This window comes from Pholcus phalangioides, unplaced genomic scaffold (genome assembly GCF_987345545.1).
Source record: "Pholcus phalangioides strain wild (caught in Gottingen) unplaced genomic scaffold, Ppha-v1.0 ptg000011l_1, whole genome shotgun sequence".
In the NCBI taxonomy this organism is placed as follows: domain Eukaryota; kingdom Metazoa; phylum Arthropoda; class Arachnida; order Araneae; family Pholcidae; genus Pholcus; species Pholcus phalangioides.
This window is the reverse complement of record NW_028301604.1, coordinates 23,318,873-23,343,695: the sequence shown is the minus strand read 5'-3', so window position 1 is coordinate 23,343,695 and position 24,823 is coordinate 23,318,873. Positions and strand designations below refer to the sequence as shown.

The window sequence follows — 24,823 nt, the reverse complement described above, 5'->3', positions numbered from 1 at the left end:
GGTTGAAGGAAAAAATTAATAAATTTAATTTTGGTTACATTTATTTGTAGATCATTACATTTCATTACATTTTGCTGAGGTCATTGTTAATAATGTCAGTGAGTGTCAAATACTCTGTTCTGAATAAAGTATGACTGTGTTATCAGTAAAGTATGTCGAAGTTACAAAGGTCGTTAATAAAGATTATGAATTGCAGCGGGCTCATAACCGATCCATGAGGGACTCCTATTTCTATTTGCATGATATTACTCAGAAAGCTATTGCATTTTACCATCTGGGTTCTGTTGTCAAGATAAGATTTGATGATGCTAACTGCGTTTCCTTTAATTCCATAAGCATATAATTTCGAGAGTAGAATACTATGATTAACACTGTCAAAGGCGTTCTTGATATCTAGAAATACTCCTTATTTATAAGAGCTGCAAGAAGTTCTAAAGTACAAGAAGGAATACTTTTTAAAGCCTTTGGGGCCGTTCAAGTATTACGTCAGCAAACTTTTAGCCATTTTTGACCCTCTCCCCCCTTGTCAGCAAAGTTTCGTCAGCACTGCCCCTATCTCCTAACGCATAGTGGTGGGATCAGAAACGTACGCGGGAGGGGTGTGCATAGGGGGCTCGTGCGTCTTCCCCCGGACGAAAAAAAATTATTTTTTAATGCAAAAAATATTTTTCACAAAAAATTAAAATTTCGAAAGAAAATACCTTTATATGTTATTATAATCAATTTCTGTTAATTTCAGTGCTATTTGAAGGGTAAGAACTTAAAGTTTCTGTTTAAGAAATGCATTGCAACCCACCCTTTAAGCCATATGTGGTAAACCCTTGACCCGCGGACCAAATGTGGCCCTGAAGGTTAGTTATATGATGTGGCTTGCCCCCCAAACCTAATTTTGTAAAAATGAACTAAGCAGCACATTTACAAATCGCTTAAATGACCCGTGGCACAATTTCAGAGCATTTAAGGGGCCCGTGACACATTTTCAGATCACTGTAGAAGGTACTCAAAAATCACTTTCACTTTCAAAGATCACTTAAGTAACCCGCGACATAGTTCCAGAACATTTAAACGATCCGTGGCACATTTAGAGATCCCTTGAGTAACATGTGGCGCAGTTTTAGAGCACTTAAGCGGCCCCAGTGCTGTTCTACATCACTCGAGTTACCCGCGGAACATTCCAAGATTTTTTAAATGATCCGCGGCGTAATTACGGATCACTTGAGTGTTGCGTGGCGCAGTTCCAGAGCGCTTAAGCGGCCCGGATACATTTCCAGAGCACTTGAAGGATCCATGAAACATTTAGAGATCACTAAAGTGGCTCTGTAGGGGATTACTCAATAGGGAGAATGTTAGTTTAGGTACCCAATAACTTTAGAAAGGTTTTTTTCCGTTTTTGGCACACCGAATAAGATCCATTAAGAATATTTCATATTTTCATAAAGGGTGGTTGATGACGTAAGTATCATCCAAACCTCCCCCCACCCCTTGTCAGCAAAAGTCAGCAAATCGGAAACCCCCTTCCCCCATCGATGCTGACGTAATACTTGAATGACCCTTTTCAATTATGATACAAAGCAAGTAACCGAATTGCGTAAGGGCCTTACAGTTTTTGTAATTTCTCCATTATTTAAGCTGACCATATTTGTTCGAGAAAAATACGGGAAATTCGTCTTCGAAATATGGGGAAATACGGGACATTGCCAATTATTGCCAAAAATAATGCCAAAAGTGAGTAAAGTTGCCATTTTATGGGAAAATCACAGAAAAGTCGCCAATCGCGGAAAATGCATCTCCATTTGACATTGCAGTGAATTAAAATAAAAACCTTACAAATACGCGAGTTGAACATTGTAATTTGTTATCGTGATTGTCATAATATATTTTCTGCGTTGAGAAGATAATTTTATTTGTTGATTTGATGAATGAAATGAAGAATAAAAAGTCAAGTTGGCTTCGTTGAAAATACATGAAAAACCGGGACATCTTTGCAAAAAAGTCGGGACAGCCAAAAAAAACCAGAAAAACCGGGACTATCTAGGGAAATACAGGACGTATGGTAACTCTACCAATATCTGTTGGAGCAAGAAAAATAGAGTTTTCATTGGAACAATAATGAATTGTAGAAAGCTATTTTGTAAATTGTTTAATTATTTTTAGTAACAAATATATATTACTAAAAATAATGTCAACTCGTCAAACTCATGCCACTGCCAGACATAAAAACATAAACAACCGCGACTTTTCTAGTAAATACGGGATATATGGTCATCTCATCCTATTAATATATGAAACATTAAGCTGACCATATTTCTTCGCGGGAAATACGGGAAAATACGGGACATCGCCAAAACCAAACAAAGTTGCTAAATATTGTTGAAATTGCGGAAAATCACAATGGCGGGAAATGATGCATTACTGCAAATTGCAGTGGATTAAAATGTATTCCACGAAAAAAAAAATGTTCACCAAGACAAATGTGGGAGATTAATATTCTCATAATAGTTGTAATTATCATAAATAATTTATGAGTTGAAGAATAATGTCAATCTTTGACTTCAATAAAGAATAAAAATTGAAGTAGGCTTCGTGTAAAATACGGGAAAAACCGGGACACTTTCGCCAAAAAGTCGGGACGGCCAAAAAAACAGAAAATACCGGAACTGTCCCGGAAAATACGGGACGTATGGTCACATCATGAAACACGTAAATAAATTTATTATAAAAATACGTATAAAAAGCCTGAAAACCAATGGCTTTGGATAATTTCCATTGAAAGAATTCAAAAGTGAATATCAACAAACTGCCTGGTATGAATTTTGAGCATGAAATCACTGTTCCTGTCCAATGATTTTCCGTTGTTGGGAATATAGCTTTTATTAGAAATAAACTGATTATTATGCACGTGGTTTTTAATCATATCGTTGTTCAGTAAAACAGCCAATTTGTGGAATTAAAACAAAAAAATGTCACATCGTTTTAGATTCAGAGTTAGAGGTGATAAAAATGAGAAAGGGAAAATTCGCAATAATTTTCATAATTTGCGTTCTATATCAGAATTTAAAAAACGAAGAAATTTCAAGCAAAAGTACATTCGTATCCGGGTGAGTGCTCCTATATGTATAAATTTTATACTTCATTTCTCAGGAATAAATGTACAGTATCTCCTATGTAGACAGTGAAACCTCACAACGGCAAGGACAGATTGTGGCCGTTATTGGGAGGTTAGGGCCATTCAAGTAGAGGCGTCCCTTGACTTTCGCACATAATTGGTTCCTGAAAACGTGTGCGGATGTTGAATGTTTGGAAGTAGAGGGATGTAAAAAACATAAAAAATTGTACATGTGTTTCAAAATATTTATTGCACAATATACATAATTAAGTTAATGAGGCGTGTTTAGTGAATGTATACATCAATTTTGAACGTACTCCATTAATTTTATTCTTGTTTTTAAAAATTGAACATGTCGTAGACCAGTTTTTGTAGTACGAACGGCCGATTGTAGCAAAAGATTCTCAGTTTTCAGAACGTCTTATTATTTCTGTTTTTGTCTTGATCGCATGAAGTTTACAAGTCCTTAATTTCTTTTTATTCATATCAACACAGCAGTTTCTCCGTTTGTCACTCATGTTTATAAATTTATAAAAGCAAAATATTTAAGTAGACTCTCGACTAACCGGCCTCTATACTATCCAGCCTATAGTAAATATAATTATAATTCTCCATAATAATTTACTTTGCGTAGGATTTGCAAGTGTAATCAATTTGTGCAATCATTAAACAATGAAATAAATTGGTTTTTGTAAGAATGGGCTTACGTTCCACGTATTTTAATCATTTTAAACCAGGGTTGGCAGGTTTTTGATGGTTTAAACTGTCACGTCAAAAACCTCAAATATTGCTTTTGAATATAAAAATTACCATTGGAAATACACACGTTAATTGCATGTAACGTTTAAAGTGACTATGTTATACAAAGAATAAATATTTAATATGATTGTAAAATAATTTTCTACTCTCGACAGAATTTTTTTTGACAATATATGTTTTTTCTTCTTATAAAATTTGAATAAAGCATAACATGAACATTGAAGGGAAAACTGTGGAACGATTTGAAATTCTCTGATTCAAGATTGATTCTTGACCTTCCAAAATTTCTTCAACTAACAACACTTATCATTTTACAACAGATAAGTGTTTAAAAAGTTTATTACATCATGTATGTAATGTTGATTTCTGTTATTATTAAATTATCTAGATAACCACTGATACTTAAAACGATACTCTTATTGCGTATAACATTGAAATATATCTAGCTATCAAAATACTAAATTGTAGGACTAAAATGTCACTTGATTTCACAATGCTAGCGTGTACATGAAGCTTAAGAAACTCCTGTAACTTATCCTTAGTCAAATTTAGTTATTCTTACTTTTGCACTATGATATGGTACATTTAATACCATTTATAATGAAATGGTTTTCTCAATTGAAGCTGTATTCAAACGTGCAAAACAAATGCTGCGGGTATCAAGTTCTGTCAGCTCTGCTTTGGTTGAAAATACTCTTTAAAACTCTGTGAATTAATACACCCTGATCTAAGAAATTTTTAGGTGAAAATAAATGAGTTTAATTAGTGCATTAACTGATGCTGCGTGAGAATTTTTATATGGAATAAAATTTTAGGCGGATCAGAAAATTTAAAATATCAAAATAGATATTTTTTCTCAGTAATTATAATTCTGAATATAAAACCCTTTAATCTACATAAAAGTAAGTGTTTTGTTATTTCACATATCTATCAAGTTAACAAAAACTATTTGACATTGACAGTAAGATTTTGATAGTTTTAATACAGAGTTAGTTTCTGGGGTCAAAACCTAACCCTGATGATGCCCTATCATACATATTTTGAATAAGCAGCTCTATTCCACTTCGCAAATTGAACACGGGTAATGAGTAGCTTAGATAAATAAACCATAAAATTATATTTTATGTTCTAGGCTCTTATGTTGAAGAATTCAAAATTGCAAATTATAATTAATATTTTGTTTTAATTGTGATAAATTAATGTTTAAAAATAAAACATTGTAGTATGCAAAAAATAAGTTTTTAATCATGTTGTGTACTACCTATTGTGTTCAAAACATTATCAAAAGGCATTTATTTAGGTTTTTGACTGTTTTCGACAGTTTTTGATGGTTTAAACCAGTTTTTCACACTCGTTATGTCAAAAACTGCTATTACGTTGCTAAATGCGAGGCGGAGATAAATAGGCAAGGATTTAAAAATTAGTTATCTCTTCTATTCTTCTTTTCTTTTTCAAATATAGTTTAAATGAGTATATATTTCACATGCATGTTGTGTATGTTTCGGAATTCACAGCCTTCGAACAAACTCAATTTTGTATTCTTTATCTTATATGCCTTTTTCTTTTGCTCTTCTATGTTTTGTGTTTTAATCTGTCGATTTGTATATTTCTGTTTTTTTAAAGTTTTGTATGTTTAGAAGGTTTTTATATATATTTCAACTACTAAGTTCTAATGTTTTTGTGTTTCAATTTGTATATTTTTATATCCTTCATTTTGCTTTTAATCTTATATGTTAAGCTTTTTATTTATTTCAATGATGATTTTAAGTCTTGATGTTTTTGTTTATCATACATCTACTTTTTCTATGTTTACTTTGAAGTTTTATATGTTTTTGTTAACTTCTTTTAAGCTATGGGGCCATTCAAGTATTACGTAAGCAGATTTTCAGCCTTTGACCCCCCCCCCCCACCCTCCCTTGCCAGCAAAACACTGACCCCCTCTCCCTCCGTCAGCAACTTAGAATATTTCATATCTTCAAAAAGGGGTGGTTGATGACGTAAGCAACCCCCCCCTCCCTGTCATCAAAAGTCAGCAAATCCAAAACCTCCCCCCCTCCCCTCGATGCTGACGTAATACTTGAATGACCTCTATATTATAGAGAGAGTTGTTTGCTTTTATCGCTGTGTTGAACCCACCTTGCTGTATGCCTGTAAAGGTGAGACGGCTGAACATATTGATATATATTTCATGGTAAATGTGATTTAAAAAAAACCTGTTGATTATGCATAATTGCCTATTTATGTCAATGATTATAATTTCTCTGATTTATCAGATTTAGTGTAAGATATATACTCTTACAAAGTACGTTTTCACCTGCTTTGGTAGTGTACTCATTAAGTGTCTCGAAAATTCGTTGTCTGCTGCTGGTTCGATATCAAAACCGAATGTTAATACAATTTTTTTTCTTTTGAATATGCTTATTCAATACGACTTTTGGATAAATTAGATACCAGAATCGATCTGAGCGAATACATTTTTTTTCCTTTTCAAATATGAATTTTAGGCAGCATGACTTTTGGGTTATCGTAATTTCACACAACTATAGTCCAAACAACCGAGCTCTCTAAAACATTGATAATCGAAATGCTAACAACATCTAGTGAACTATTTAATTACTAAAGCAAAGAGCATAGATAGTGTATTATGGAGATGTGGTTAGGACGCCCTCTCTCCGGTACTTTCCCGCGAATCAGCTGTTAGTTGGGGGTTGTGTTTTTCACATTATCTTGTCAGCTGCAAACTTTCTCGGCTACAAGTTACTACGACAAGCTGTTCTGCGCTATTGATGTTCTGTATTATAGGTAATTTAGTATTTACATATGCTTAATAACATTTTTACTGTTGTGGTGCATGTAAAAAAATAAGTATAGGAAAAATAATAGAAAATTGTTTTTTGCTCTCAACTGTGGTCCAGCCATTTTTATGGACCAGCCTCAGCATCGCTCACGTGGATTTAGTAATTTGAAAATTACTCGTTGATGATTCCCCCATAACATTTGAACCGTTCATGATTTCCTTGGGGATGAATTTTCAGAAATCCGGTCTTTGTGGTCATTTAATTTATAAAATACAATATTGACTAAATTTCATGTTTATAGGTTCAGTGATTTCGGCTCAGTGATGATTGCTCCATATAACCATTGAACCCTTCTCCCTTGGAAAATCCCTTCTCAGTGAATCTCTACATTACCATGCAAAAATGCTGACCGAATTAATATGGACCCCCCCCCCCCTAGTGGTCAAATTTCATAAAACCCTCTCATAGTCATGAAACGAAACTTCTAACCAAATTTCATGATGAGCTTCAGTGGTTTTGGCTCGGCGTGATGTCTCTATGAACCCTACTTTTCGAATCCACACATTTAGAAAAACCCCTTCTTCATCTTCTAGCAAAGAAGATAAAGATGGATATATGATATAGTTGAAGTGGATTCTCTCAACTATGGTTCGTAAGCGATTTATAACACGAAATATATGATGGACTATAGTTGGGAAAACACTGCAAAAGGGGGCGATGGAACAAAAAGTTTGGGAAACTGTTCTAGAAGGTCGTATATACGGTATGTACTCTATTCATATAGTTCCACCTATATTGGCGATAATACGAAGGTGGTCAATACAAAGGAAGAAAGGAAATCTAATCGAAAGATTATTCTATCCACCAAGATATCACAAAATAAAACGATTTGCCCAAGTAAACAGGGTGTCTACCAATACGGGGAAGTCACGAAATTTGAGTGAAGGTCACGGATTTTTTTGATTCTCAAGAGATCTTTTTTTTAGATTTTTTTCCCTAAAATCTAGGCTTTGGAGAAGCTGTGGCATTCAATATTTCTCCTCTCAGGTTTTATTTATTCTTTTTTGCCCCGGAGGGCTGGTGAGTAGCAACAGAAAAGAACAATGCCGATATGTAGCCACCCTACATTGGAGCAGACAATAATTATATGGGTGGGACAAAAAAGCTATTTTAAAAGTCCGTCCCACGAGAGTTTGCTAGGGGACGCTGGGTAAGATAATTAAAGTTAAAGATGATAAAAGTCTTTGTCAGGGTCCGCGGTCGCCTCGGGGAAGCAATAATTTTTATGGCTTTCAATATAAAGGCAGCGGAACGAGCGTCTTCCTTTACGAATGACCGAACAAGTACGGATTACTTCACGCCGGCTGTGGTTTTTGCGGTTTATGTCCAACAAAGATTTTTATTATCTTTAGACTTTTATTAACTTTAATTATCTTACCCAGCGTCCCCTAGCAAACTCTCGTGGGACGGACCTTTTAGACTTGGGTGAACAAAAAAGAACTTTTCTTTCTTTGTCCGAACCTTTCAACATCTGTAGTTTTCACAAGGGGGGGGGGGGCCTCTGTAGTAAATTTGTAGCATAAAAAACAATGATGGTGATTGTCCCGGGCCTTAGGGCTGCAGTTCTGTCAGCTCCATCCATATGGGGGACAGGCGAAAGGGCACCAATTTTTTCCCCCGTGAAAGAATTTTTTAATTATCAATTTTTTATTTTTTTATTTTGATCGCGCCGATCTTTGCCGACTAGCTACAGCGAACGACGGAATCGTACAGTATACGCATGCGACAGAATGAGAGAGTTCAAGAGAAGACCGACTCGGACTGGTTCGCCATTAATTGTGTTGCGACATAACTTTTAGGCCGAATTTAAAGGAGTACCACAGTGCTTCCAAAAGTGTGCGTCGTGACGAGCTCAAAATATGGATTTGTGCTCACAAAACCTATGTTTTAAAGTAGTTCTTTTATATGGTGAAAACACTGTCAAACTTCTTGGGAAGCTGCCGATGTACCATGAATTACTCAAGGGAGGCAGCTGACAAGAGAACCATCGGAATATGGTAACAATCTTGCGATCTAGACCAGGGGTCTTTAACCTTTTTCCAGTCGCGAGCACTGCCTGTACCCATTATCAAAAGAAGATCACTCTCACGCAGGGCCGGACTTAGGGGGGGGGGTGCGAAAGGTGCGGTCGTACCGGGCCGCAAAATTTCAGGGGCCGCATTTCTTCTAAAAGAAACCCCTTTCTTTCTCAGCAGATGTTTTGGAAATTTTCAGTTAAAATTTATTTATTTTTCCCATTAAACTGTTATTCATTGTGAAAGGTGGCTTTCAGTTTGAAGCCCTTATAATATCATTTTTAGCGTTATTAGGCATGGCATTAACTTATTTCAAACAGGAAAAGAGTATATGTGCAGGTGTTCACATTCTTTACCCCTGAAAAGTCTGGCTTTTCTTTCTGTCATTAAAGAAATAACAGGGCTACATTAACCAAGGAAAAAATACTTCATGACACTACAAAAGAAATATAGTAATTTTTCCCCTTGAAAAACTTCCCTCTCATTGGAGTAATTGCCATCTGGTCTGGAGGTACCAATAGTGCGCCCAAGGCAAATGTTTGCAATTTCATTACGCGGTGCTTCCACTGGCCTCCAGGCTGGTCTCTTTTGTGGGCCCCCAGTCAGATTTTTCACGGGCCCTTCTGTAGGTAAGTAAAATGCAAAAAGCAAAAAAAATGAAAAAGCAAAAAATGACGAGAACTGCTCCGGGCCCTGTCAGCCCTCCCCCCTTTGTGGGGGCCATGGCAGCCTGTGGCATGGGCATCTCTAGAAGACGACTGCCCCGGAGCGAGGCAACTTCGACTGTCCTTCGGAGTGTTAATTGCATTACTTCCTGAGAACCTCTGAACTGTCATGTTGTTTCCCTGAGAGGCTTGAGAACTTCTTCGAAATTTTCTAACACCACCATGTATGAATCATTCTCTCATATATTCCGGAAGAGAACATACAATGTATGATTTCTAAATTTTGACAATCTTTACTACTGAACTTCCAGAAAAAAAGTAACGCAATCTTTCTCTGATTTTTTTTTCTCAATCTATTTACTCATTTAGTACAGTACCGACATTAGATATTTTGTTTCATGAACAGAGAGTTCATGCATAAAAACATTTAAGAGCACAAAGGTCCAAAAATTTAGGATGTAGGCTATGTTGCTTGCAGCCCCGATAGTTCATTCTCTGATAAGAAAATGTGTTTGCCAACTATTAAATAAATTATATCTGACGTTTAAGTTGATTGTATCTAGTGTTACTAATATTCGACAAAACCTATACCAGGCGTCTTTTTGATTTTCGAATTTGAATCGACAACACATCACAATATTGGATTTTATTTGTGGCTTAAGAAACTCTTTGTTTTAAACAAGTAATAACATTGGAGAGCTCATACATAGTGAATCCCACTAATAGAGGTTTCCAAAAACTCGTCAAAAAAAAAACGTTGTAGGTGAGAAAACGCTTTAAACGGGAAATTTCGATAAGTGTTAGTAGAAGTTAGGATTACGAAAATAAGTCGTACTCAGCGAGAAAACTTTTTAAGTGGGAACGGGATAAGCGGAATACAATTAGAGAGCTCATAAGAGAATTCTTAATTAATCTGCATTTTCAAATACAGTTCTAACGTGTTTCAGAATGTTCTTTATTTTTGTGAATCCCAGTACTCGATTTCTTAATTTCTATTATTTACATTAATTAAGCAAAAACAGCAATAAAAGATTCGAAAAATGATCAAAGTTATCGAATTGCAGCATATATTTGATAAAGATGATATGAAACGCTTTAAAAGTGTCAGAAATGTTTGTTCAATATGATTCGAGCGACGATGAAGTGTTAGCAGGTGGACCACGCTAATTATTATTAATCATTTATAAATGTTATCAAATTAATTAAAATGCGATTCCCTCTCAATACAGTATATCGTGTTTGATTGGATCTCAACTATCAACGCGCTCCTGAAATGATGAAAAAAAATTAGTTCTTTCTGAACAATTTTTTTCCCTTCAAGATTTATGTTCGTTATTCGAAAAATTTATGAGTTGGGGAGCGACTGCATAAAATTTTTTAGAGGGGCCGCGAAATTCCTAAGCCCGGCCCTGCTCTTACGTCATGTTTGACATACGAATGCATGAAATCCGGATGATTTTAATATTTGAATGCGATTTGCACAAGGGGGTGTTTAAATGAAACGTCGATTAAGTGCTCGCGAGCACCAAATCGGACGCGAGCATCGAGCACTCTGGATGCTCGCGAGCAAGGGATTGAAGATGCCTAATCTCTGGTACACCTAAGCATAACGATAGAGCAAATAATAAGCGTCTAATATTGGACTTCGAAAAATGTGAATAGGAAAAGGAATGTGAAATCCGCGCGCGTCCTTCGAAAGAGCCCTTGGTTGGTCTAGTGCAGTTTTCCTCAACCGCCGAGTCCTGGCATCCGCCAAACTGGGCCGTGAGGGGTTTGCTTCATTTTTACCCATTTATTTCCTATTGATCTTGTGTATGCCCAGGCCTTCCAATCAAGAAAAAAATTCAACCCTGCTGCGGGATTCCAAAGGTCGAGAAACATTGGTCTAGTGGCCCCACATCTTTCAGTAGGGCTCTAAGCTGAGATCTTTGGCGGACTCAAATTTTTCACTGGCCCCGTACAGTGAATTTAGTGTGAAAAAAAAGATAATTATCTCATTTAGAGTCCCTGGGCTGGATCAACCCTCTACAGTCAGGGCCGCAACTAGATGCGCTTCCGGGGCACGAGACCCGCCTGCTCCCCCCCCCCCCCCCGCAGTTGCTGCCCTGTCTACAGTGCTTCCCTCGGAATTCTAAAATCGGCTGGATTATGTACCCTTAAACGATGGTTTCGGCTCTCGTATATAAGAAACCTTATATTCTAATTTTTTTATTTTACCTGCGCGAATACGTTTTGCCTGCGCACGTTAATGCAATTAGTAAAGAAATGGGCTCATTCGTACACATTCTATTAAGACGGCGTTTTCTTCTGATGCGCATCCCTATCTGGCGATGCGCGTCGATTCCGACGGCAAACTGCCGATTTCGACAGTCGGCGTCGATCGTTGAACCGACTGAACGAACTGCTCGATGAATCACACCTTGCTCCATTCAACGTCGTTCTGGTATTTTGCTCTGTTTTGAGCCCACTATTGCTATGCTTCGCAGCGCAACGCTGCTGTTGTGCACACGACTTAATATCGATAAATAGTGTGTTCAGTAGTTTGCATTCGCAAGACGCGTTTTTAACGAGCGCGGGTGCGCCCACAGAGCTTGCTTTGGAAAGTTTTGTCGTAGGTGGCGAAGAAACTCCGATACGGCAAAAACATTGATGAGGGTGGGGTTCTCCTAGGGTTGCCAGACGTCCGTATATACGACTCGTAAGGGTGTATGCAGGAATGGATTGCATTGAATATTCATGATAACCTGAGGGCTTAGGTGATTTCGCAAAGTTGATTGAAGCCATGGGAGGGGATACGGGGGGGGATGCAGGCAATGAAAGCGATCTCTCCGCCCCCCCCTTATTAAAAAAATTATTGGCGTAGGTACAAGAGCAAAAGGTGGGCATTAGCCCCCCCCACCACCTTGTTAGGGAAACAACCTGTATCCACTTATGCTTTTGCGGGAGGCTTATGTGGCTTGAGCCCTTAGGGTCCACTTTCTATGGGGCGTTGTATTTAAATCAACTTTAAATTTAAAAGTTTTTAAAAAATTTGAAACAAAATTTAGGTCTTTTTTTTGTTAATTTATTTACGTTCCCCCTTTCATTAAGACCCCAGGTGGTCGTTACTCACAGTTTGGGAACGACTGATGTAAGGAAACAGTCCAGCATGGCTCATTTTGTCAAATGCAGGGCTCCACTCATCCTAATTTTTGGCAAAATATCCCAGTTTGTCCTACTTTTCTAACAAAATCCTCTCAACAAAATTTGTATAACTGATTTTAATTGAGAAGGGAATCATGGACATAATGCCAAATAATACAAATGTAGTAGATTGCAATTAATGATTCTGCCAAAGCAGAAATTGTATTGATTTTAAGGTTATTTGGGGGTTTAGTAATTTTTCATTTGCTTAGTTTGAGGGTTCTACAAGTAGAATAGTCATTAAAAACTTCTGCCTGGTTGAAAAAAAATAATTTTGCATTTACTACTTCATGGTCTTGGACAGTAACTAACATTCATCTTTCAAAATTATGATGCACGTTTTGTGTATAGGTGAAAACAACAGTTTGCATAACAAAGCAGTTGGGTACATAGACCTATTCTATGTTTTGTGACTTTGATGATAATAGCATTCAATTTTCTTCTGTATTTTTAGGGCATGCAGAGGCACAAAAAATATTTACAATGCTCAAGTAAAGAGCTATAAATGAAAGTACTTCATTTTTCAGAAACGATTGCACTGGCATTGACCCCAAAAATTTAAACAAATCCTTTTTAAAAGAGACAGACAACGGCAGTAAAACCATCTGGTCCACCTTGACGTATTTGTATTGGACCTTGTAATTTACACATTTTGCTTTTGGAAGTGGTATCAAAAGAGCATCATTCTTAAAAACTTACATATCTTCATAATTTGCCATGAGTAATGTCGAAGAAAGTTGACTGACTGGACTGTGGAAGACTCTCAAAAAAGAATGTAATATATATATTGTGAGGAGAGAGAAAAGAATTATGTGTGGTTGCTAAATATATCTTATTTTGGTCAAAAATTGTTTTTGTTACCAAGTCATTTCTGCCATTTTGTTTTGGCTTGAGTCAATCTTACAGGATACTGAAATAGTGTACTATGAAAAAAAAAATTTTTAATTAAAAAAAAATAATTCTAGGAATTTTTTTAAATTATGCCATGATTATGTTGTCTAAGGGGTACCCTCCCCATCCTACTTTTTCAAAGTTTTTGAGTGGGAGTCCTGCGAATGAAAAAAGGGCACAGGAAAGTCCCCGAAAAGTCACAGAATTTTGATTTTGGTAGACACCCTGGTAAAGAATGGAGAAGTATTTGGTTGCACAGGGCACAACACCGCGGTATCAGCAAAGAGGCCCTAGTAGTGACGCATCCACTCAGTACCTTCGATGGGTGAAAATGATCTCCCACTTGTTCTTTGCTCTAAATTTATTGATAATTCTCCAAAACTCAGCTGAATTTACAGTAGAAGTTACAGTACAATAATAAACGTGGTAATTACACAAATTACAGCTTTGATTTGGAAAAAATGTTATTACAAGTTTCTGCAATTGTTTTAAAGATTTCCAATGCATACATAAAATTCTAAATACATTAGAAGACATGTTTTGACTTTAAAAAAATAAAAATGCAAGGGCCACAACAAGCAAACATCTAATAAGGTAACTAAGAATAAAAAAGAAATAAATGCCAATAAAAATGCAGCATATTTCAAGGTAAAAAACCAAATGCCCATGAAAATAAATAAGGACCAAGCATTGCCCTTGTGAGGGGATTTCCATATCACACATACTGATATATGCACACATCATACATGGTGTACACACTGTACCGATATATGCACACATCATACATGGTGTACACACTGTACCGATATATGCACACATCATACAGGGTGTACTATATATACACCATCTATACGTAAACATATCATATACACTATCATAAATGTGTATACACCATACATATCACATTGCTGCATCATATATATATATATGCACATACATACAGGGTGCATAGTAACAAAGCGTATGGTATTTTACTGGAGAACAGTTGATCCTAGAGGCACATTTCTAATTAGAAAAATATCAAAATCAAATGCGGGTAAAATTGTTTATCTGCATTTACCAATGTTTTTTCCCACCTTTTCTTTTTTTTTTCCGAATTCAAATTATCTCAATGAATATTGCACTTAATAACATGTATTTTGTTTATTGGCATCAGGAGAAACGGCACCAAATTAGTAATTGGGTTCTTAAGCACAGGTGTCCGTATAAAAAGTTAACATTTTTATTTTAATAACTGTACAACACCTTGCAACATGAATGACATATTGAGTACTAACATTATTGATACTTTTTCTAATTGGAAGTATACCTCTAGAGAATCAACGGTTCACCAGTAAAATACCATACGTCCTGTTGCCTATGCACCCTGCATTACATGTATGTGTATATATATGATGCATATGCAATCTGATATGTATGATGTATAGCCTACACCAGTGGTCGCAAACTCATTAGTCAACAGAGCCAAATATCAACAGTACAACGATTGAAATTTCTTTTGAGAGCCAAAATTTTTTTAAACTTATACTATATAGTAGGTACATTGTTATTAATTTAATTAGGGTACTCCTAACCTGGCCTTTGCTAAAAACGTCCTCGATCTGATTGAGGTACGTTCGCTGAGGTCGACCCCTTCCAACTCTCCAATGGGTGATGGTGGATCGCTTCTAGCAGTCTTGACCGACGTTGGATGGAGAGAGGAGGCCGCGGGAGAACCGTCATGAGAGGTGGTGGCCCAGGAGCGTCGTCTTCTATGCCCCCTCCCATATTCCGAGAGGAGACTCGTCTTTTGCGTCTATCTACCCCGGAGTACCTTAGGAAAAATCCTCGTTTTCGAAACTTTTTCCGAACTTCCCAGTTTCGACCCACCTGATTGGTCGTGGAAGGGTCATGTGACAGCAGCGTCAGGCATTCGCTCTCTTTCGGCAAAAGCCCGCGAAAAAGATGACTTACTAGGGAGGGGAAGGGAGCGAGAACAAAATGGCCAAAATGCGTGTCTAAACACGATTTTGCAAAAATCAGGAATTTTTGTGCTCCAAAAATTCCTAAATACCAAGCGCGTGGTATTTTGTGGAAGGGCCACACTCAAGGGGCCAAAGAGTCGCATGTGGCTTGCGAGCCGCGGTTTGCCTACACATTTATATACTGGCCTACACATTTATGATATGGTATGTGTATGATGTGTTTACGTATAGATGGTGTGTATATATAGTACACCTTGTATCATGTGTGCATATATCAGTATGGAGTGTATGTGTGATGGAAATCCCCTCACAAGGGCAATGCTTGGTCCTTATTTATTTTCATGGGCATTAGGTTTTTACCCTGAAATATGCTGCATTTTTATATAGGCATTTATTTCTTTTTTATTCTTAGTTACCTCAGATGTTTGCTTGTTGTGGTCCTTGCATTTTTATTTTAAAAAACGTCAAAATATGTCTTCTAATGTGTTTAGAATTTTATGTATGCATTGGAATATGTTCTTTAAAATAATTGCGCAGAATCTTGTAATAACTTTTTTCCGAATCAAAGCTGTAATTTGTGTGATTACCATGTTTATTATTATATTGTAACTTCTGATCAGAGGGTACTTTGTTTGAATGTTACTGAATGAGTGTGAAATTTTTTTTTTTGACATTTTTTATATATTCTGTAATTTTTTCGGTAATAAACACAGCGATAGAGCGGAGTTGCGCTCAATTTAAAAGGAAGGGAACATACGCAAGATCTATGCCTAAATACAATTCGCTACACCAGTGGTTGTCTACCTTTATTGAGTCGTGGAGCTCTCTTTAGTGTATAATTTCTATGGTTGAATCCCGTATGTCTCTTTTTTTTTAAATTTATTAATCAAATTTACAGATTTGTTTTATTTTCCTTGAGTGGCCATGGAGCCCCGGTTGAGAACCGCTGCGCTACATCATGACTGTTACTGGGGGGGGGGGAGCGTACGTGTTCCAGGTGGCGATCTTGAGGGAATGACATTCCCGGGGGGAAGTGAAAAAGTGATTTTTATTTTAAGACGGCAATGCAAATAATATACTTTATTTTTAAATTTTTTACTTTTATTATCAAAATCAAGTTTACCTCCGCCCCCGCCAAATCACAGTCACGGCTCTGACTATTTGGTGAACGTAAACTATTCAGTTCTTTAAAGTTTGTTAAAACAGGGTTTGACCATATCTTCTTTTGTTTCCAATGTTTAATTTTTTGTTGAAAGAAATAATACAATAATGTATTCTTGCAAGAAATCGCAAACCACTATCGATTTGTTTTTCGACCATGGAGAGAACTTGAACTTCCCGGCATTTCTGGAGCAGTGCGGAGAAACGTTAAACCTTTGATGAATTCGCGCCGCATTGCGTTATAGGAGAGCCGTCGGGAGTTTTTCTTTTTTTTAATTTGAGCGGAACAGTTGTCATGGTGACAGTTGTGGCGTTTTCAGTCTTTATGTTCATTGTAGTTTTTCCTCAATGTGTCATATCCAGAGATGGTTCTCACAGCGTTTTCACGACTCATACTTTCGATGGTTGTGAATTTAAAAAGGAAACTAGAGATAATCCCTCTGCGGAGTTTGAACTTCACTTTAAAAAAAAATGTTTTCCTGAAAACGTTCACAAAACGGATATGAAACAAATGATCTTAAATCTGCTGCTGATATCCTTCGATCTTATATGATTCCTATGTCAGATACGTCTCAAGGTGCAACTGCTGGGTCTCCGATTTGTGAGGTTACTTCTGAGGTAAAATCCACAATCTCTCGTTTCTTTCTTCCTTTTTTTTAGTTAAGTAATTTGCACAATGAATTTATTATTTTTGAAATTTTAGTGTTGGAATTTCCGATAGTGAGAGTGGAATGAAGAAAAAATGGTTTTCGACAATGTATTTGTTGATATATTTTTTCGAAAACATCTTGACTCGTCTGAAGTTATAACCTAAAATTATTCAATTGTTGTGGTAGAATTATTTTTTTAAATTTATCAATTACTTTTCGTGTAACATACCATCGAATGCATACCTGAAGTCAATATTTTAAAACTAGAGAAGAAAAGATGTGTGGAATCATGACTGACATGAAATGTTGTCATTTTTCAACTATTTTCAGAATTTGTCACTGCTGTAAATCAGTATATAGCTATTGATCTATTTAAATTAAATTATTTTCTGATAACAGAGTATAAGCTTCAAATCCGATTTTTGAATGGTGAACACACTCACTTTCTGGAGATAGTCTTCCTTCTCTTGACTTGGGTTCTTTTTTGACATCATTTCCATCTTTTTTACTTTATATTTTGTTCATTGTTTTACCATATAAAGTCTACACACGCGTTGAAAGGCCTTATTACTCAAGCAAATGTACAAATAAATTCATATTTTCCATTTCGAAAAATTCTTTTCTTATGGAATCTGGCGTACGCAGACGGCAGAAGGAATCTCTTCCAGAGAAATTTTGAGTTACAAACCTTCAAAAATATCTTAAATTAACAAATTAATTTGTTAATTAATGTTTGATTAAGATAGATGTGCATAAAGTATTTTCCTTTGATATGTTATTTTTTTTACAGAAATATTTTAATTTTGGATCGTCTTGAGAGAGGGGTGCATGCCCACCCCCTTCTTGCTCATTCTTCTGTATATAGTCGTCAAAAAAAACTGTTGTTTACCAACCGCAAATAAAATTTCTTTCATAAATCATTATTGAAAAGGAATTTTCGGGATTAAATTTTTTTTGTTTTGCTTTGTATCCTACCGTTATATCAAGTTTCTACAGCTGCGAAAAGTGCCTCAGATTTAATGATCATCAATTTAGTTAGTATTATATTTTATAATGTAGTTACACACTTAGACGGGATTTCTCAAAGTTCATCACCCATGGGGATCATGAGATGTTCAAGTGTTATGGGGGGGGGGGAGGGTGTCATCGCCCGAAGCTGCGGGTAATAACTGGTTATAAAATACAATACTTACTAAATTTCATATTTATGGCTTCACCGATTATTGCTCCATATAACCTTTGAACCCCCTCCAGGGGGTTGAATTTTGACGTTTGACAATTATAGTTTTCTTAGACTTAAAACGAACATTCGATTATGTTGATTTAAATATTCTAACAAATAAAAACACTTCTCATCAGGCATACGAGGTAATGTACTATATTGGTTTAAAACATTAATGATTTATGTAAAATGAAGTAGAACGGTAAAATAATCTAAAAATAAAATAATTAAATAGTAACTCACATAGTCACTCTCACTAGGTCACTCAATCGCTCACTCACGGACTGACTTACTCGCTTATTGACTCAGTAACTCAATCGCTCACTCCCCCGCATCGAACTGTTGTCGGTGAATTTTCCGGACACGCTCTTGATCAGTTTTCCTCAACCTTCTGGTCGCGGGTCGGTACCTGGCTGTGACGTTAATTATACCGAGCAGCTAGTTTGTATACTAGTTTATACTTTTTTTATTTAGGCTTTTTTTCATGAATAATCTGGCGGGTTTGTTCTCATCGTTTAATACTACAGCATATGTGACATATTATTCAAATACTTCAGTCCAAAAATCATAATAGTGTAAACAAATTTCATTGAGTCAAGGATTGCTGCTGCGACCGCAAATAGGAGTGTATGTGTAGTGCCTTTTCTTTCTTTTTCTCTACACTAGAAATCATTTTCCCGTTCTTTTTTTTTGTAAGGAAAGGAAACAAATGTTTCCCGGTCTTCATCTCTCGAAACCATTATACAGTGCACGCACTCCGCTTAACCCTCCCATTTCGGCAATTACAAGATATCTCGCTTCTTTAAAACCCTCTCATTTCGGCAGTGGCGAGCCCAGATAGTTTTATTGTTGGGTTCATCTTCGAGCATGTTTGTTTTTCACCCCCATCCTAACCTGTTAGTGACTGTTATCAACAGTCAGTGGGTGGAGTCAGTTATTGTTCACGTTTTGTCACGTTCGAAATATAACTTTTTTTCCTCCCTTTTGGAGTAGTATAGAAACATGCGCACTGTATAACATATGCGTATGTCATTATCGTGTTGTAGGTCCGCTTGCTCTCTGCGGAGAGACTTTATTAAATGGGAGACCAGCTCACACACATCCGTGCGTGAAATCTGCAGTAGAGAGGGTTGTCAAGGAAAACCACAAAACACCACATTGTGGTTTTCCTTGACAACCCTCTGTTGATTCCATACTTATCAGGAGGATTAACCAATTCTTGGCTCAACAGTTGTAGCGACTACTTGCTTTCGTTTTGCAGCGATAACTTCCAATAGCTCATTCAAAGCTACTTAATACGCGTTTCCGTTCGGTTCTACGCACTTAGCGGTGTAAACGATATTGGTAAACACACGTGTCTACATCGTTTTAAAAAATCAATTTCAACTTATCCAGTAATGTCATCGGCAGGATTCCTTACTTAGCACGTGTGTCTTAAAACTTGATTACATACTGTAGTCTACGCGTATAACCTGTATCATTGGCTTGCATGGAAATATAAACAGAAATGGATATCTTTTAGTTTCCGCGTTATGTGGTGAAATATGTGTTGAAGAAAAACAGAGAGGGAGAGAGTCATTTAATCTTTCAACCTCATTTGTTCTCATACGGTATTGATACGATAATAATCCTTCTAAATTATTTCACTCAGTGTTTATAACCACGTAGGCTACAAAAATGAAACTACAGATGATTGATAATATTGGCCAAATAATAAAAATTTCAGTCGTCAATACCCGATAAAACTGCAGTTAAGTATTCAAGTGGAAAGAGCCGTTTTTTCCTTCTCTATACGTGACTTCCTCCTATTTCCAAAAATAAGGAACACCGATCTGTCTGTTTTTCGAGTGAATGGCTGAAATTTGAGAAAGTCATTTTGGTACAATAAATTTGTTATGATAAAAATCGTTTAAACTCGTCCCGAAATCTCTAGAAGTCACGGAATCTTATAGAAAAAATTATTCACAGAATTGTATAGAAAGGCGTTTGTTTTCATCAAAAATAGAAAAATCTCCCGAAATGGGAAATCTTTTGTGAAGCAAATTAACGGCACGTGGGTGAAATTTTATTATTACAACCCATTTGAAAGACATGAATATGGAAACGGAAAAAATGCGGACCTTGTATTTAATAGAAAGTAAAATCGTTTAAAATACGTGATAAAGAACCTGGGTGTTTTGAACATGGATGTATATTATTTTGAAGTAATCTTTACTTTTGTGGGTAGATCACACTCACTTGGTAGCGCTACGGATTTATTGTGGCGACGTCACATCTGTCTTGTTGCCAAATGCTTGTTCCGTGCTTATTTTAACCGCCAAAAAAAAACTTTTCTCCCCGGCTCGATTGTGGAGGTTGATACTGTCCGTGTCTTCTTTCTGCACCTTCATATTTCTTTGAATGTGTACTAGAGAAAGTTTAATTTCAGCAATCCGGTCTGCCTTGTTTCTTGTGAGATTAGCTCAACGTAGAAAGTTCATTGATGCAGTGGCTCGAGAGATGGTTATGATTTACTTGTAGAAAGAGGCACTTAAAATTCCAACTATTTTAGTATTGCACATGAAATATTAGTGATTCAGTAGTACACATATCAACTTTAAACATAAATTTTCTCTCACGTAAATTTAAGCTTTCGACGGTCATTTTATGGTAAAATTTCTAGTAGATAGTTCTGCCAGCCAGAGATTTGGTTAATAACGGTAGAACTGATAAAAAAAATTTGTTTAGCCATTACTCAGATATTGGATCAAATCGGAATTCATTCGCATCTCGATATTTCGCTAATTCCATGGTTATGTTTACATTTTTCGCTTGATATGGAATCATGCTTTGGAAATTTGTCTCATAGCTTATTAAGAATATCTTCTTCCAATGGTTCTTTTATTGCTCAAGAAAAATTCAGTGTAATACAAGATTTAGATATTTATTTCGTTCGGCAGATAGCTCATAGTTTGCGGGTGAGTTTTCAAAACTTACTTGTGCATGTTGTCACGCGTGTATCTTAAACCTACTCATTCGTATTCTCATTTTTGAAACAACTGTGTTTAATCTATAAATGACATTTCAGATCCGCTATTTTCTTTAATTTTTTTCATTTTATCGCATCATAGTCATTTTACTGAACTTTGACGCACGTTTTATAGCCGATTGTAAATGGCTGTTCAATATCTTGGCTGGGTTTTGGACACAATACTGTAAAATCGGAAATTGTGTGTTTTTTTTTTTACAAGTTCAAACTACCGATTGATATTTTGCCTACGCGCTCGCACACTCACACAGTGGGCGAATGAATTTAAAAATCTGGCAACGCGATGGGTAAAAAGGTGATGAATTCAGTTTGACAAAAAACAAACCTTAGCTAGAAAAGCAATGGACCATACGGTATTCCACGTATGAAATTCAGTATGCGTGCATGTTTTTGTATAGGTATTAGAACAGGTTTATTTGAAAAAACTTTCGAATGGCTAAATTAAATTGGTAGGGGGAAAAATAAAATACGTGAATAAAATACATGGTCGATTTAATTTGTGATTTGAAGTGTTCTTGAGGAAAAAAAAAGCTATATTGCGTTGATTTCTTCTCTGATCGTGATCATCAAGTTTTTGAACCACTCAAATCTCGTTTTCGTAAGCCAATATTACACACAAAGAAATCAGAGACCCTGGAGTTGAACTAAGTATGTTTGTTGTATTTTGTACTTGTTCAATTTTCGTTTCACGTGTCAGCAAAATTATGAGTTCATATCCACTACCCAGATTCCCGTAATAGACCCCCGGGGAGGATTTTTGGCTGGATCCTATATACGAACTAAGCATATTTATTTTTAAGAAAAAACTGTCCGGGAGATTTTTTTCATGATTTTTCCAGGATTTGGTGACCCCCCTCATTTTGGTAGATACGGTGACATGAATTGTAAAAAAAGTTGTGTTGTTCTCGGACTCCAATTCAGAAAATTTTAGGTGCCGGGATGACTTGGCGCCTGGGATTCGTCAATTCCCGATGGAAAGACTATTAAAAATGTATTAAGATTAGTTATATTTTGTTTAAGATGTAAACACGAATACATACAAGCGAGTATTCGTGAATTCTTGTTCATTTCTGCTTTTCCCAATAAAAAGGTTGTACCAATTTTTTGCATCAAAGCAAGAATTTACATTCGTTTCAAGCACTTAAACAGATTGTAGAACCCAGGCGGCTCAAACCAGATGTTGGTGTACTTACTAACCGCTGCACTGCCAGCCTGTAATTTTATTTAAGATTGTGGTTAAGAGTATTAAGATCGTGGTTATGAGTTAGATTTATTTTTAAAATTGATATATAAAAATATTTCAGTTCGTGGATAAAATAGTGAATGATTGAATGAACGCCAGAACTTTGTCACTGTACTTATCCCGTTGTCGAGATCTCTTCCAGCCCAGCTTCGTGGCAGAGTTTGGAACACTTTATTTTGCGTCAAAAAAGAAAAAAAAACATACAAAATTTTTACAACACATTTTCTTGGGACAATTGGGTACTGTCGCGATTAAAAAATTTTGTGGTGATTACAGACAAGATGGGGTCGGGAGTTGGAGAAAAGTTTCGGGGTTTCGTTAAGACGGACGAATGTACACATATTAGGATAAAATAGGCAGGGTTCCAAGCGACCTTTAAAGTCAGGGAAACTGTAAAATATTTGGCAAAAGTTCTGTAATGGGGAAAAAAATTAGAACTCTCGAAAAACCAAAATTCGAAATTTGGACGATTAAGATTTTGAATTACATTTATTTCTTCTGGAGTTTTGGTCGAGGGAATGATCAAGCAGATCTTGCTGGGAACCCTGTGTAATGTGGCCAATTAATCATTTCTATGACTACAATGTAGAAACATTATGACTACAATGTAGAAACATTATGACTACAATGTAGAAACATTATGACTACAATGTAGAAACATTATGACTACAATGTAGAAACATTATGACTACAATGTAGAAACATTATGACTACAATGTAGAAACATTATGACTACAATGTAGAAACATTATGACTACAATGTAGTAAACATTGTAGAGAGTTCTATAGTAATATATTCCAAATTTCAAATTTATTTTATTTGTTTCCAAAGTTAAATAACATACAAAACAGTCAAATCTCAATGTTTGTCGTGTAGAGGCCTGAGCCTGTACAGAGCAACTAATTAATAGTAAAGACGAAAGAAACAAAAAAATAACACAAAAGTTATAATAAAGAATGAAGTTAAATAATAAAATGTTCACATAACAGTAGCATTTGATACAATAAAAATTGATATAGGCAACTACAGGCATATTGATAATATAATAGGGTGTATATACAGGGTGAATCTGACCTATTCTGCGAACGAAAGGGGTTGATATACGAGCCCAAGTGGATCATGAAATGCCCCACAAACCCTGTTCTATCTCAAAACGTTTTCGAATTACGGTGGAAAATCGATTATGGAAAAAATGTGTCGAGTCAAAAAAAACCCTACATTTGTGAAGTTTCTAAGAGACCTACACACAAACTAAGCACATATTTGGAAAGAACGAAAAAAAATATTATAATGTGACATTTTCATCGAAATATCTGGATTTATTGGCGAGCTACCAGCGTTCAGAGATTGGCAAAGTGCAAAATCGAATTGTGGCCAAAATTTTTCAAAGCCAATTACACAAATACAGTATCCTTCTGGCTACAATCTGTCAAATTTACCAAAAACTTTTCCATTGCACCAGCTTTCGAAAGAGTCTACAATAAATCGGTGTTCTGATTCAGGAAAAATTTAACCTTTTGTTCGTAATACATCACTGAAATCAACGTTTGTCGAGAAGTAGATATTCGACGAAGATTCGCAATTGGCGGATACAAATTTTGGCGACAATTTGATTTTGCAGAAAAAATCATAAGGTGATATTATAGGATCATCGACATCTACGGTATATCTGTATTTAATGGCCAGCTTAAATCGCTGAGAGACTGGTGAAGTGAAAAATCGAATTTTCGCCAAAACCTACTAAAATTATTTCGACCAACGCAAATTTCAGTGATGTCTTGCGAACAAAGGGCTAAATTTCTCCTGAACCATAACACCCATACGGTTTATTGTAAGCTCTTTCGAAAGCTGATGCAATCGACAAGTTTTTTATAAATTTATCCGATTGTAGCCAGAAGGGTATTTGCGTAATCGACGATGAAAATTTTTTTCAACAGTCTGATTTTGGACTTTGCCAATCTTCAGCGCCTATTTCGATGAACATGATGTCCATCTTAATAGGATTTTTTCCGTTCTTTCCAAATATGTTCTTAGTTTGCGTGTGGGTCTCTTAGAAACTTCACAAATGTATGGTTTT

The 24,823-nt window shown here is 36.1% G+C and overlaps 1 protein-coding gene across 5 annotated transcripts in view; it reads left to right on the top strand.

Moving 5' to 3' along the window:
• Window positions 1–2,788: 2,788 nt before the first annotated feature.
• LOC149080239 (rhotekin-2-like) overlaps window positions 2,789–24,823 on the top strand; it is an 82,772-nt gene continuing 60,737 nt past the window's right edge. For 2 of the 5 annotated variants that reach the window (XM_089239323.1, XM_089239319.1), the window contains exon 1: window positions 2,789–3,098. In XM_089239323.1, the coding sequence (XP_089095449.1) occupies window positions 2,961–3,098 (138 nt within the window). In that variant the 5' untranslated portion in view covers window positions 2,789–2,960. Of the gene's footprint in view, window positions 3,099–16,881; window positions 17,221–21,157; window positions 21,432–24,823 lie in introns of those variants that run through there. The other 3 variants (XM_089239320.1, XM_089239324.1, XM_089239321.1) reach the window with 3 other exon arrangements.